Source organism: Bombus affinis, chromosome 6, assembly GCF_024516045.1.
Source record: "Bombus affinis isolate iyBomAffi1 chromosome 6, iyBomAffi1.2, whole genome shotgun sequence".
Taxonomy (NCBI): Eukaryota; Metazoa; Arthropoda; class Insecta; order Hymenoptera; family Apidae; genus Bombus; species Bombus affinis.
In genome coordinates this window covers 1,828,219-1,845,233 of record NC_066349.1, presented here as the reverse complement: position 1 = coordinate 1,845,233, position 17,015 = coordinate 1,828,219, and the positions used below count along the sequence as shown (strand labels likewise).

At 34.9% G+C, this 17,015-nt stretch overlaps 1 protein-coding gene and 1 long non-coding RNA gene across 4 annotated transcripts in view; both read left to right on the top strand.

Annotated features, from left to right (window-relative positions):
• The window catches only part of LOC126917182 (transducin beta-like protein 2), a 63,752-nt gene that overhangs the window by 2,940 nt on the left and 43,797 nt on the right, over positions 1–17,015 (top strand). The window contains exon 1 of one of the 3 annotated variants that reach the window (XM_050723782.1): positions 2,481–4,118. The exons of the other annotated variants lie outside the window; for them this stretch is intronic. Within the exon in view, the coding sequence (XP_050579739.1) occupies positions 3,968–4,118 (151 nt within the window). The 5' untranslated portion in view covers positions 2,481–3,967. Of the gene's footprint in view, positions 1–2,480; positions 4,119–17,015 lie in introns of those variants that run through there. 3 annotated transcript variants of the gene reach the window in all.
• LOC126917225 (uncharacterized) lies at positions 4,133–16,063 on the top strand. The gene is made up of 2 exons (XR_007710891.1): positions 4,133–14,694; positions 15,913–16,063. It is a non-coding gene; the product is annotated as an uncharacterized LOC126917225 (long non-coding RNA).

Sequence of the window (17,015 nt, the reverse complement as noted above, 5' to 3'; positions counted from 1 at the left end):
AATTTTAGCGTCTATACAGCTGAAGATCCATATACACCGAATTTATCTCAGGAACAAGCGTCAACATGGATAATATACCTTACGCGCGAGACGTGCATGTGACGAACGTTATCGGTGCTAATAAGAAACGTACCTAATGTAATACACAGATCGCAATTATTTCATCGATGCGCAACGTACATTCAAAATTTATCGATTCCTCCAACGAACTCGCTGTGTTTTTAATAAAAACAGAGACAGATGATAGCTACGAATCTATTAATCATTTCTAACCTGTTTCTGTTTCGACGGTGTACATATTTTAATCATTTTTATCAACGTTTATTTTGCTAGACTGTCTTTGATGGATAAAAATGATTTATTATTAACGGATTCGTTAAAATATTGATCTCATGAAATTTTTATTAATCGAGAAACATTCATCCTTGATCTTTAATTTTAATCGATCTATGCTTCCAAATCATATTTGACCTTTCCGCTGATCCTTAGATAAACATATTATCAAACACTTCGTTGTCTTTACAAAGTATGTAACATGACTAACCAAGGAAGTAATACAACGGAAATTACAAGCAGCATCGATCTTGCGATACCCATTTGTAACAGGAAAATGTTTGTATTTTGTCTATTCTTTAATTCGTCTGATACACGTGCTTTTTCCTTTTCGCTCGATAAGCGTATTGTACCAGAAATAGTTCGTTATGTTCCATTATTAGCTCCAATTTTCCTTAATTAATCAGAGTTTATTTGAGTCAACCAAATTCTTTAGGGCAAACGACTTTTAGACTTGAGTCAGGGTTCGTTGGCCCGAACCCAGGGTCCCAACAAAATATATATTCGTGAAGTGATACACAAGAAGCTGCAGAATCGACGCGGGAAACGAAGTCGAGGAAGTGGCGTAGATACAGCGCGTGCGCGAGAAAAATTTCAACCGATTCGAGTTTCTACCACTCTTCACTTATCAAACGAGCAACAAAACATTCGTTGATTATTGCGCAGCAGTTCAATATCAAAGGTTTTAAAAGAATAAAAATGTAGAATCGTTGTTAAGACCTGAATCTTGAAACGCATTAACGATGTGAATTTTTTTCAAATTTGACATGCATTTGATAAAATATAACAAGGAGTAGGATAGGAACTTTACATACGTGACGATTCCTACATCATACAGAAGGTTTTTTAATTCCAGAAAAGTACAGAAAAGTAAGTAAACTACACTAATTTAAATTTTATCTTTTTCTTGAAAATGCAACGTTTTTTAGAAAATCTATAAACACGTATTTTTCTTGTTATTTACAGTATCGTTGTTATTTTCTTAAATATACAAATAGATTGATAAAAATGAACACCTTGTATATGATTGGAGGTTCTGTTTATACATGAAGCATGATGGCGAGGCTTGCACGTGAGAGAGTCAAATCGAGGACGAAGACGATTGAAATGAGGAAAAGTAACGGGGCGAATAACGGGTTGAATTTAACGCATCTTGCCGTTACGAGCACATTTGTAAGCCTAGTTGTTAGGTTACAGTGGATCATGTAACTTCACGATCGAATACATATTAATAATGCACACTTGTCTCAGTGTTCACATCTATTACCGGTTTGCAGACGGACAGACGATTTACATGAGATCGTAAACAAGATAAATGTCGATCTGTTCCATAATATTTTTATTTTTATTCGGCGAATTTTTAGTGGCCTTGCTTTCGATAAACAAGCTTGACGCTATCTCTCCTTGCTATCGTTAGCGATGACGTTGTGCGTCTTCTCTAGAATCTTAAATATGTCTACGCCAGAGAAAATGAAGTAGTCATTGAGTTTCCAAGAACATTGTTACTTTATTCCAAGAAATTTGTGACACTACAATTTGTATGAACGAGTTGATGTAATAGGATCTCCGGAATCCCGTTACCCATCACGTTTAAGATAAGATACATTTTTATTATGACCTTTGATTATTTTCTTAAAAGAACAAAAAGAACTGAATTCGGAACTTAATCTACAACATTGTTTCTAAATGTAATCTGAAGGAGTGAAAACAATATTAATAAACGGGAACATTAGCAAAAATTGAAATATTCACGTTTGTTACAAGTATCTTCTTGCAACATTATACCTTTTGTCGTTTTACTAAAATATAAAAATGAATAAAATTTTTGTTCCCTCTTTTTGATGTATATCAATTACATACCAATATTAATTAGTGCTTATACTTTAATGTTTTCTCTGTTTATGATAATGTGACGATTAAAACTTTTAAATAGAATTATAAACTATTACAATCTCAATATTAAAAGATTTACACATATAGTCAGAAATCACATTGATCAATTACATAAATTAGAAAATAAAACAAAATTATGTTACAAACACCATCTTTTTTAATCTTCCTTGAAATTTATTGTTATCTATAATATTTCCTTGTGATAAGTGAATGTGTGGAAATAAAGCATTTGTTTCTTGAAATTGGAGGTTAATTATATTTTCTGGGTAATGCAATTGAGAAATTTGAGAAAAGTGAAGTTATCAAACATTAATTTGATTTCGGACTTCATATATCATTGATATGATGAATCGTATCGATCACTCGAATGTTAATCGCTGGCGCGAGGTTCCTTACCCGCCAGACATCGAAGTATTCGATCGCGCAAGTGCAACTTCCGTTTCGGTGGGAGAACACAACTACCTTCGGGGGGGTTTGAAATGGTGGGGAATCTTCGAAGAGAGCGAGTTAAACGCGAGGCAGCTAGGTTACCAGCGCGTATATACCGGCACTATTGACATGTTCCGACAAACACGCGCTTCGAGCTCTTACGAGCATTACGTTCACTGATCAAACTCTTAACGTGTCTCCATCGCGATGATACCGTCTGATTTACAAGTGTACCGCCAGAGCATGCGATCACCTAAATGGCTTACATAAGTTGCGCGGTAACATTAATTACTTCGGGTAAACCGCATGCACATCTTATTCAATAACGTCGTGAGTATTACTTCAAGAAATTCAAATTGGTGACAACCTATTAAAACTGCGTAAACACAATTCGCGAAAGACATCTTCACGGAAGTTTCGGCACTCTTTCGTTTCTTCTTACGAATACGAAATAGAGTAGCCGGTTCTTGGGTCACTCGATTGCCAGTTACGTGTTCTATTCTCATTTTAAATCGATGACATAAACCGCGGGCAGTGCTGGGTAATTATTAAACATTAAGTTTACCAAGTGATAATTTTTATAAAAGCAACATTGACAAGAAGGAAATTTAAATGATACAATGTATCACACATAAAATACGAGCTTGGTGAGGAACTTGACGGTGACCTAGAAACGATTTGAAGTGGTAACTTTATCATCTAAGTAGACAAATCTCGCAACGGTGCCAAGAAAAAAGTCGAAGTGGGGGATCAAGGAATGCGAACGTTATTCTTTCAAGTTGCTGTGTGTCTCTACGAGTCATGTTCGACCTACGATTATAAAATTTGCACTACGAAACAAGATCTTTCAAAGCTGTTGTGGATGTGGAAAATCATTTTTTGTTTCATTTCAACGAATTTTATTCGCCTATAATATATACTTCATACGGAAAATACAAAAGAAAACCACGTAAAAATAAGATACAAAGATGATCGATGTCGATAATAAGAAATAGAGACTGCTGGAAATATCTGGTGAAGTTTCGTTTCTACGATTCCCCTGGTTCGTGGTTAAAGACGTGCCGATGATCGAGCTCGAGCATTCCATCTATAAAGCGAGTACTTCAGGTTTGCCGTGGAGTTGACGCACTGGCCGCGATCGTTGCATGATATCTCATGTTTTTTGGAACACGCGGTTCGTGTGTGTGTTCCAGTCTCGCGTCTCGTGCTCGTATTTTACGTTGATTTTTAACGGACCTATATTGAATCAAGGGTGCGTCGAAAGTGCGGTGAAATAAAAAACAAAGTGCTGTGGCTTAATTAAACGGTGAAGATGGAGGATACAGAAGGGAAAATCACACCGAGAATCAGCATGTCCGTGATCGTGTTCACGAGCACGCTGCTTCTTGGCGGTGTGCTGTTTATAATCGGTTACATCGTTAGCCGGTTGTCACGGTCCAATAAGCCTTCAGATTCAATAAAAAGTAAGCATTGCCATAAAGAAATTTTACTAGCAATATTTCCCCTACGATTCCTCGTCGAAAAAAACCACGCTTGCGTGTTCGCGAACCACTCACGCCGTCAAGTACGATTCTCTTTTCTTTTCGCGTTTTCACTTGCAGACTGCGATAAAAAAGAAATTTCACAAGACGAAGCAAAACGATGAATAAACATATTACATAGTTGGACGAGTTACGCGTCTAACGTCAGCATGTCTAAATTCCATAAACAAGAAACAACAAAGTTTTCTGCACTTTATTTTATCTATAATTTCACGAGAACTTAATGAACTTAATTGATAATTGTCTTTTTCTATATTCGCGCTACATTTCTAATAATTCTAATCGTCTGTTGTAAACGAATTACATGTTTGGGAATGTTAATTGGCATCACGTGTGAAATTCAGCCGAACGTGCATCTTTATGCTCTTGAAGGAAAATCTGCGGTGGAAATGTTAGTTGAAAATAAATTTATCGAAATAAATGAAATGAGGCTGAGTGCGATGTAATAGCACTAATAACTAAGCGCGTCGCGCACACGTTTTGCAACACTATTCGATCCGTCCCCATGTTAATACGCGAAGAATTGGCGGGAAGTTACTCTTTTGCTATGAATGGAGTTTCATCGACTATTTGTTATCTATAATTTGTTACAGTACAAATGATTTCCGTGTGAACGCGCTAATGTATTGGCGAGAATATACCTACAGGAATTTTTCGTTACTTCATTTTAGATGTTTCATTGTAATTATCGCTACTATCTATTTCAATTATCGCACACATTTTAGATAATACGTTTTAGCCTACTTTAACAGATATCTAAGTCTTTGTATTGCATTTGCTAAGCACATGTCTGAACGATAATGAATTATTACAATTAGAAAGATACGCATCGACGGAAGCTGGAGAGATTAAATCGTTTTATTAGGAATGCGTTATTAGGAAAGCGCAAGATCTTGATAAACTTCTCAATATTTACTTGCTTGTTGAAATTAAGAATAGCGCATCAGCGGGTGGCGAGTAACTTTTTGCTGCAGAAAAGAAATAGACAGATAAAATGGTAGGGGTAAATCAAAGAAGGGAAGCGCAGCTGCGTCAGCACGCAATACATATTTCGTGCTGGAACACGCTTTTACATATTCTGCGAACAAAGTGGACCAAACTGCATGCATTATACTGTTTGCATGTTTTCAAGATATTTAAGAGATATTATTTTTTTTAGAGGTTAGGTTCGAACTTCACCGAATTGTATTTCTTTTTTATATTTATCGATTTTCGTACTATCTATCGTGATATAATCAATTACGTAATCATTAACGATTGTTTCTTTCTACTGTATTAGCACTAGATCTGCTTACTAACGACTAAAATACAAAACTTGTATCAAAGAAATCAAAATGAAAGATAACAAATATATAATATAAGCAGAAAATCGAGCTTTTATCCATCTATATATTTTACAAAAAATTATTAAATTGTTTCAAAATTTAAAATTTTTATGAAAAATTGTGAATTGATTATTTTGACTAGTCTAGTAGTTCTAGTATTAAAATACTTTTATAGTAATTATGATCTTAAAAATATAATGCAACTTTATGAACATCTGATACAATTGTTAAATTCACAATTTAATAGTTTCGAGGCGAAATTTAACGATATTCGAATGACGTTGAGATCGCGATCTTGAAACCTGGTTCGTGCGAGTAAGCGCGTGTACGAAAATCCGCACTTCTCGCGGCACGATTATCAAAGCATGTCAATCACTGAAGCCGGCTATAAGCCAGTGTGTGTCATTCCTTCGAGCCATCGCTGTTATATCTTTGTCGCCATGACAATGAATTTATCGTAGGAAAGAAACAAAACGTGGTACATGCATAGTTTTCTGTACGTTGTTCGACATCAAGCGTTGAAGAGAGCATTGGGGGAGGGGGGAGGCAATGGGCACCCTTGCGTATAAATAAACCGACATCGCGCCTGTGTATTTATACGCGCGCCTCGCGTGCGTACACGTGTACTTACGAGGAGAAACGTTCAGGGCCGTACGGACAAATACGCCCGACGAATGGACAATTGATACTGGCTTGTAGGGATTTTTTTCGAGGACTTTTTATTTATGGCAACCGGAAGCACCTATTAGACACGTTTCTGTCGTTCATCCTTAATTTCTTCATTGCCTCGACTGATACAAAACATTAACGAATTCGGAATTAGATGGATTTTCCGAGGACGTGGTGTATTTTGTTAATCTATTTCCGTAAACATATTACATGTTTAATTATTATAGGGATTATTGAGGACAAGTAAGCCAGTTAGCTACATAATTATTTAAACAGATTTTTATATGATGGGTAGGTTTAGTTTTTGGATAATTTTAATTAAATAGTTAATATAAAAAGGTAACTGATATTATTGGGATAATTTTTGGTAATAAAAGTTAGTCGAAATTAAGCGTCCATTACGGATAGTGTCACGTGTTGAAAATTATGATCAAGTTGATATTAAAAACAAGAAATCTCGCGGCACGCGATTTCTGTCCCGTTGTAGCGGGGAATATAAATTTGTCGCAATGCGCTACATTTTCCGGGCCAGTGCGGCAACACACGTCCCTGAAAACTCGCAACACGCGTTGCGAATAGTGCACTGACCGTAGGCAACTACATATTTCTATTTGTCGATCGGTTTTGCTTTCTCCATTGAATAAAATATTATACGCGTAAATATTTAGTTACATATGTATGCATATGCTGGGCAATTAATCCAGCAATATATTTGTTGAACGAAAAAATTATTTAAATAAATATTACATAGTTTGGAGAAGTTGTGTATAATATACTTTTTAGCAGATACAATTTTTTAATTAAAAACCGAAAATTATATTTCTTGTTAAATACGCATATGTAGTCTAATATTCCTGGAATAATGGTATTCTATTTATATACAATACTAAATCATGACTTCCCAATGTGCCATCAAGTATTGTAAAATATGTAATTGCAAGATCGTCGACTCAAGGATTTTTTCTAAACATATGCGAATGCTTTATATAATACACATATATGTAAGCGTTATAACTCATAATCAAGAAGTCTTCGAATTTTTTTTACATGCAAAATATATTACTACCTTTTTGTATATTTATCGTTTTACGTAGACAGAACAGAAAGTTATTTTCGCTCAAAAATTGGTATCTGCACATTGAAGATACGAATATATTTGAATAAACATAAATAGAAACTTGCATTTTATCTATTGCGTTATGATACTGGGAGACGTGGAACTGTCGCGATAAAATAACCATTCTCAGGTAAAATTTACGTATTGCCTCTGTTCCCCGCCATTTAATCGAGATATATCATTTTTGGAACATCGTTATTTGAGAAATTTTGCTATTCGTTATTTCAAGTTTTAGAGAATAGTTAACAGAGAACAGTAATCGTCATAAACATTCTTACGTAATTTCATACAGTTCAGAAGTCTGGAGTTCGTATTTTTTAATCGATAAATCTTTTCCTTCGTAATGATTAATGTCTCTCTTTTCGAAAACGTATAATATTATCTTCTTTTCAATAATTGTGGCGTCATTTAGAATAGAGATAACGTATCATTACATGTTTGTACCAACCAGGCAGGGAATTTCATATTGTTTTATACAATCGATATTTTAATTGTTATACGCCACGATAAGCGATTCGAAATTCGATTATCGCTTTCGAGTACATATTTTTTATTTCAACTAATTTAACGGTTATTTCACAAAAACATGCTGATTTATACGCATATGCAGAGAAGTGGAACGCTTGAAAATCCTAGCCTTTATGAATTTTTGTTGTTTCCAAAAATTCATAATTATAATTAGATTTCTGTATATTCATTTGTCGCAAGAACATTAAATAGATAATGGTAAATTGGGTAATTATTTAGAAAACTGTCGTCATTTGGGATTTCGATGACTTTTTTAATATGTCGTAGGAATCAACATTTTGAACAACTTTTTCCTTTGCGTGTATCGTCGCTCGGTCTTACAATCAATTACGGCCAATCGTCGATCTTGACGAAATTTATGTACGATGTCGTTCTTATAAAAATATTTGACACACATTTCTTTTCTATCGCCGTACGCCCATGTTAAAGAGATGAAAAAAATTCCCAAAGTTGGGGCTGAAAAATTTATTTCGACGAAACTCAGGAACTCCTACAAATAGAATGATTGTGTAAATTGATGAACTTAGTATTTTTTAACGACGAATAAGATTATGTAAATTATTTTGTAAAGAATCCATTTGTCTTAGTAACGTATTAAAAATAGCATATTTTTAATCGTTTGTCCAAGTGAATGTTAACAAATTGTCTTAAATACTTGTTTGCAAACACTATATCTATATGTACAAACTAAACATAAATTTGAATCTTGATTGTTGCATTACAAAGAATTTATTATATTTTAAATTTGATTGTTCAATGTGCAAATCAATATTTTGCTTGTTCCTTGTTCGTATATATATGTTAAACAATGAAAAGACCTGATTTGGTTGCCAGACACTCATTCGTGTTTAAAAAATGAATGCTATAGAAACAATTAATGTCAATTGTACATTATAGTTTTTATAATAACGGTTGCTCTAGAAGAAGCGATTAAAGCATAAATGTATTTTATACAATGCACGTTTTATTGTTAGAGCAACTATATTGTGATAGTTGGAACGGTTCATTGCAAATTTGTAAAACAAAATTTCATGAAATTTTCTAATTCCTTTGACCACTTATCTATGTAACTACATCGGTATCATGCATATTTAAACATTTGTTCATATCTAAGACAGGACAATTGATGACGTATCGACTATTGCAACTTTATTATATTAATCCAATGATATAAATTAATATTGAGATATAAATTAATTGTCAAGTCTGAAAGCTTTCTTACGAAATTTTTTAAAATATGGAATCCATAAGTATCTAATGGTTGTATGAGTTCTGTTGTACTTTTTGGTATTTCTAAAAATTTTAATGTTTTTCTTTTTGAAATTGTATTCTTTATCAATTCTTCATCGTGTCCGCACGTTTTAGGAAAAGATACACTTCCAAACTAAGTTCTTAAAAGTTCTTTATTTAATTTTTCCGATGTAGATATTCCAATGATGACATTGAGTACTTTAAATATTGTTTGCTGCACACGCGGTCTTTACTATCAGCATTATAATTTGCAATACAAATGACAATTTTCTATCAGCTGATATCGTTGATTGATTTGTATAGCTGCGAATAATTACTGATGTTGACATTTTAGAGAAATGCCGCTATCTTGAAAATCATATTGAATAATTAATTATAATCAATTGTTTTGTTAGAATTCGTCTAAGAACAAGAACGAGTGTATGATAAATTATAATAAAATCAGCTATTTACCTGAAAAAACTATTAAAATTACGCTATTTTTTAATATATTATTTTATAAAATAATAACGAATAATAAACAAATAGATTCTTTCACAAAAGAATTTACATCATCTAATTTGTTATTGAAAAACACTAATTTCATCAATTTATACAATCAACTCTATATATATAATCAACTAACAATCTAATCAACTTTATTAGTAGTAATTTTCAAGAATTTCGTCGAAACGGATTTTCCAGCCCAGACTTTGGGATTGGTTCTCAATATGCATGATTGCCGATAAAAAAGAAACGGGTCAAATATTTTTCTGACAGCTACGTCATATATAAATTTCATTAAGATCGCTGGTAAACACTGCGATACGATGATCTTTTGTTAATTTCCGAGATATGTGCGAATATCACACGGTGAATTCAGCGTATAATTGTGCGTCCGTGGCAGCAGCGATACGTTAGTTGGTAACAAGATACAATGACAAAAGATAAAAATTAAATTTGTGTTAGACATCATTTTACCTATTCGCCGCTGTGGCGAGGCAATCGGCAACGAATATTAACGCATACGCTGCCATGGACGCACAATTATAGGCAGAATTCTCTGTAGTTGTACCCACAGTTTTGGGAATATGTTGGAAACTAAGGCCAAGCCGCGGTTACACTTGATAAAACTTTTTTTTCGTAGATAATATTCAAATTATCCAAAATTCCTTTTGCAATACCTCCAGCTTTTGTAAAGCCGAGGGAAAAATCGAATAAATATGTATTCTACGATAAGGCTACTGATGACTAACTCAGCTTTAATCTAGTTATCGGTTAATCGATCGATTTTATCATCGATACCTTCGATTACATCAAGTTCATTCACTAGAGCACATATTCTTAATTTCCAAATGCTATATCTATCGCCATCAAAAGGTTTTATATTTCTCTTCACTTTTAAAGCTTCCATTGTCTTTTGCATTAAAGTGCTTCACAAAATATATAATTATTACAGTTTAATTACGCGGTGTTATTACAAAAAGGAATACAGAATTATATCTTATATATCTTATATATATTATAGTCGCCTTTTACATGTCATTTGAACCTTTGAGATATCTCAGTATCCATTTTAAATTTTGCCAAAGTTTTTTGTTACTTGTATTCATATATCTGCTTTAAATATTTACTGTTGTACTTAAATCAAGTGGTGTACATATCATTATATATGTTAATAATACGTAAATAATCCAGTTTCCTTGCAAGAGGTATACTAACAGTTCTACTATCGTGCATATTAAATTTCTCCAAAACTGTCTTTATGTAAGCACTTTGATCTAAAGTAATTTTCTTGTTACTGTTTACAACTTTTTAATAAAAGGAAAAAGATTAAAAGAAAAAATGCAATGCCTTTCAAATCTGTCATGCTAAATTTATTCGTTAAATAACTTTTAGAATTATTCGTTGTTCCACTGTTAACTTTAGTAATTATAAAATCCTCTACATAAAGTACTGCATATAATATTTCTAGATATATTTGCTTTATCAGTTAATGTAGATACAACAATCATGAATTTCGAAAATCGTTCTCTATAAGGCTTCTTCAAATATTTCAAACCAATACCTTATTGTCAGTTTTAGACTATAAAAGATGAGATTGTGCACACACGAGATCATATTGTATATCTCTCTCATCATATAATATGGGAGGAAGCTGTTTAATCCTATCGCTCCTTCCAGGCTCAAATTCCTTTTTTATTTCACTTTTATTATTTTGAAATAAAGACTCATTGCCGATATCCATTTCGATCACAGGTTTACTAACTTCGTCTTATAATTTTACTTTACAACCCTTTACGTAATTTGTTTCATCTACATTCATGTTTCTAACTATAGTAAATTCTCCTAGTTTTATCGTGTACGTAAACAGTAGAACTGACATTTTCAAAATATCTTACTCGAGGCTTGCCACCGCGCCACGATTCATATGCTGTTTTATCTTGTTTTAAAGCTTTAGTCGGAATTAAATTGATTAGAATCGTAGTAGTAAGAATTGATTCTCCCTAAAACACGTTTTTCTAAACTAACACCGCTTATCATTGCGCGTGACTTGTCGTTAATCGGTTATTTCATAACTCCGTTATCGTTCTTATCATACGTTTCCAAACACTATTCAATGGAAAGATTCGTAGAATTGTCGAATGATAGTTGATACCTCTTTGTACACAATGGTCTTCCATCTCATTCGACGATTATTCCTCCTCATTATTGCAATACAAATTAAAAATCTTTAAATTGAATCACCTTCTGCAATAAAATCATGAAAAACTGAAACATCTGATTTATACGTAATTAAATTTTTATTATTAATGATTGAAGGAGTGATTCGACCATAAACATGAATGAATAATAAAACGTGGCCTTTTATCTATTGCTTTTTCAAACAGTAATCGTGCCCGTTTACCATTTATACAAGCTTCACATAAATTATCATTAGGTATAATTTTGTCAATGTGGTTTATATCATCGATCGTTTGTTTACTTTTCAATTCTAAAAATTTAGATCTTCCTATGTGCCCTAAACGTTTTGATGCCATAAATCATAATTATTATTTATAGCTCTTTTCTATTAGTTTCAAAATTAATAACTGTTACTGTTTCGACCGTTCGCGGAGAGACGCGATCTTGAAGAAGCGCGTCAACGGGAGTCGTAAATTCCCGTTACGATTCGAATAATCGACGCCGTGAATAGATCGATCCCCTATTTCGATTAGGATAATAGGGGTGATTCAGTGAGTATAACGCTGCTTTTAACAGGTTATATTATATATTTCCAACAATTCAATAAGTTCAATTGTGAGGATGTCGACTGCCAAACTACTAGCGAGTACGGAATGAGACTCCTTTTCGTGTTGCCGGCTATGTTTTGACTGTTATCGAGCTGAGATTGCGATTTGACTTCTGTCGATTGACTGACTTTTTTTTTTACGCGGGGAAATCCTCTCGGACACCCTGCCCCCTTCTTGGTGGCGACAGGGTAGTGTCGGACTCAAACCAACTAAAACCCCACGGTGGTCTTCCTAATGCTTCGCAGAAGTGGCCCGGGTTCTTTTGCGAAATCCTGCCGTCGTGCAAGTCCGGGGAGGGCCCAGACCCTCCTCGGCGTGACGGCTCCTTAAACGCACCTAGGGCGGTAGTGGTGGTGGTTCTGCAACCCTGCGGCGTGCAAGGTCCCTTGGGTACGGCAGCCTGACAGGATCCTGTCTCTTCTTCCTATCCCGCTCCGCTCGCTCCTTCACGCGCATAACTTGCTCGCATGAACTCCTGGTGCCCCTTCAGCATCGCCCCGACGACGGCCTCGGAGGCCAAACTCTCGCCGATGACGAGTCGAAAGATACGGCCCGGTTCTTCCCACGCTGGACAGAATTCCAGAGTGTGCTGCGCCGTGTCTTCCTCTTCCTTGTGTGGCGGCACTCGACAAGCCCAAATACCACCATTCGACACTAACTAGTGTCGGAAGACGGCAGCGCAGTGGTTAACGTCTTAGGTTGCGAACGTTCGGAACCCGGGTTCGAAACCCGGAGTCCGATTTTATTTTCACGCACCAAAAAACGGAGGAAAAATCAGCAGTACCCCGGCAGCGACATCGACAGCCCCTAGCGACAATTACTACTCCGGTCGAGGCCCAGCAATTACAACTAACACGCCCGTCCAATATACATACAATACACCACACGGCCACCTCACTTGCAGTGGTGACAGATGGATGTCGCCTCCCTCCGAATCCTTAGCAGGAACTCGCCGAATACTCCGTGGCCGGTGAGCATTTGTGTCGTCCAAGGAGGTGAGCGGAACTCCGCCTCGGTCCCTTCAAGCCTCCCAGTTGGGAAGGATGGCCTGTGAACGCCTCGGCGTGGCCGCACAACAGCATCATCCTCGAGCAGCCGAGAGCGCCATCGCTCCCAGGTCTCTAGATTCGCCTCCGTCCGGACGTCCTGGGCCGGCCGGCTGGCGATGGACGGCGTAAGCCCGCCCGAGCCCCAGGTCCCTCAGGTGTTCGTACACCCGTCGGAGCGCAAGGGCCTGTAACTCGTACGGTGGGGACGCCGTCAGCACGGAGGCCGACGCGTAGGATATGGTCCGATATCTTCTCACTATGCGGATGGCGATCGTTCTTTGCAAACTCCTCAACAAGAGTAAGCTGCGGCCATTCGCCATCAGATCTCCGTCCATACGGGAGCTCCGTAGAGGATTCTGGACCGGACCCACTCCCTCGTAGAGCCGGCGCACTCTCCGACCTCTGCTCCCCCGATGTTTGGCAGCAAACCGCATAAGGTGTTGGCTGCGGCTGTCACCCTTGGAACCAGGATCTCGAAATGCGGCCTGAAGGTCCATTGGCTGTCGATAATGAGACCCAGGTAATTCATCTGGCATCTCACCGGGACTTCTTCCCCGTTGATGTTCACGGACATTCCAGGGGGAGGGGCTTCTCTATAGCGGCGGCCGAACCACATGGCCTCGGACTTGGCCGGCGACACGCTCAAACCGAATATCTGGATGGCCCGCACCGCGCATGCCATGGCTGTTTCGGTGATGTTCAAGGTTTCGTACCAGCGGCGTCCCCCGGCCGAGACCAAGGTGTCGTTGGCGTGTAACATACCATGCCCGCCCCCAGGGGCATCGGGCATCGAAGGACCGAGTCGTAGGCCGTGATCCACAGGATGGGTCCCAGTACTGAGCCCTGTGGAACGCCCACGCTCGACCGTCTTCCTCTCTTCTCCATTCCTACCGGTGTACACGACCCACCTGTCGCTTAAATACGCTCGAATGACCCGAACGAGATACGGCGGCACCTCCAGGTGTTCCAGGGCTTCCACTGTCCTGTCCCAGGGGATGGCGTTGAAGGCGTTCGCGACATCCAGGGAAACTGCCAACGCCACCCCGCCTCGGGAAACCATGTCTTCCGCCATGGACCTCACTCGTCTAACCGCGTCCACCGTCGAGCGACCTCGGCGAAAGCCATACTGTTTGTCATGCCATCCAGGCACTCGCTCTGACATGTGGGCCTCTAGGCGGGTGGCGATTATCCTCTCGAACATCTTGCCTACCTCGTCCAGAATGTCGATTGACTGACTATCTGCTCTCGTGTTATTATGGAGGAAAGCTCAGCATGGGTGGGTCTTAGGTACGAAGAAAGCGGATTCGTTGCTCACACTTTTCGTTAGGAAAGTGAAAGTAATAAATTGTTAATAAATAATTAAACAATAAGAAATTAAACCTAAATCATTTTATTCTAATAATAAAGTTAGTATATTAGGTCTTAAAATTAAAAAAATTATTGATATTAAAAATAATATTAATAATAATAAAAACGATTAATAAAATATTTATTATTTAAATCTATATATCTGACACTATGTAATAAAATTATTGATCTCACTAATATTACTAAAAACGTAAATATTAACAATTTAAATCAAATTATTAAAATTAAATTTATTTTTATTGAATTTAAACTATAAATTACTCATTCACTTATTTATTAATAAAATATAAAAATTATACTTATAATTATTAATATAATTCCAAAAACTATTATTTTTAACATAATTTAAAATACTTTCTTATATATCATTGAAATCACAATTCAATATTTTTTATTTAAATTATTTAAATAAAAAACTAAATTTAAAATAATAAAATTGAAAGGTAATAAATGTAAAATTAAAGTTAAATAATTTAATAAATTTCTATTTATTATATTTATTCTTAAATAAAAAATGTTTCCAATCTAAATAAATAAATTGAATAAATAAACAATAAAATACTAACAAACAATAAAACAACAATAAATATTTACATCAATTAATTAACTCCATTAATAAAAAAATCTCATTTATTATACTTAAAGAAATTTGAGCAGAATTATATACACATATTATAAATCACATTATTGACATTGAAGGTATTAAATAATTATACCTGTTGTTATTTCTCTATTCAGAGGTAGCGCCACAATAGTTATTACTATTAGGTCATCCCATCAGTTCGTGTTGACTTTTGTGTATACATTTCGTGTATTGATTTATAAACATACGGCGATAAGGGACTAATGCACTTGAAAAATGGGAAGAAGTTGTACAACGAGAGGGAGATTACATTTTTTCATGAAACTGAAAGTATGTAAACAATCTTAATATATATAACCGCTCGAAAACCTGAACGAACTTACGGGATGACCTAATATATTGTACGGATAAATCTATCACACCGTTCTGAGCCGAAAAACCTTTATTGCACACGCTTACATGGAATAGGGAAAAAGAGCATCTTAAAAACTATCGATTGAGTCTATCTATTGCATCTAGAACAATCTTCTAGTTACTGTTTTTTTTTTTTGTAGCTAGCGCATTCGCACATGGAGGATGAGCGTAACATGGATGACGTAAACTCACGTTGTCATTTTCAACAATGCCTTTATTAATAAAAATAATTCGATTATTAATTTGTATATAAATTATATTAACTAAATAAAATAAACCAGAAGAAACAAATCCATGAGAAATTATTATTAATAATCCTCCTAATAACCCTACTTTTACACCTCTTAATATTCCTATAGATATAATTCCTATATGAATAACCGAAGATATAGCAATAATTAATTTTATATCAAATTGAAATAAACATATTAATCTTAAAATCGATATTCCAAATAAATTAATTACTATTAAATAATATAATAAATTTATAAATATACTTCTAAATATAAAAATTAAACATAATATTCCACGTAACATTCCGTAAAGATATGGATCTTTCTAATTTTAATATAACTGAAGCTAAAATTATTGATCTAAAAAATGAAGCCTCCACATGAGCTTTAATTTATCAACCATGAAATATATATATTGGAATTTTAACTAAAAAAGATATTAATAAATATATAAAATTAAAATTATCTAATTTAATTTCTATAACTCCTAATATGAAAAAAATTACTCTTCTTTTACTTTCCAATAATTTCAAAATTAAATATAATATTGGTGAAGAAAAAAATTAAATATAAAATATTAAATAAAAAGTAGCCAAAACTCGATGTTCACTATATCCTCACTCCATTACTATATAAAAAATTAATAATAATCTAGATTTATACATAAAATAAAATACTAATAAATCTATAGTTATAAAACTTAATAATATTAAAAATATTAATACTAAATTTGAAATTAAACAAATTTATTAAATTCCTTTAAATTAGAAAAAATTAAACTAAATGCTCAAAAATATTATTAAAACTAAATAATTTGAATAATAATTATTTCCTAAACCCCCAATAATATTAATTCCTAGAACTCCTTCTAGGTTTATCTTTATTAGTAAGTATAAATGAATTGAATAAATTTAATAAAGTAATCTATTATAACTAATTAATATTAAATAAAATAAAATTATTACAATCAAATATTCCATTCTAATTAAAAAATTTAAAAGATAAATATT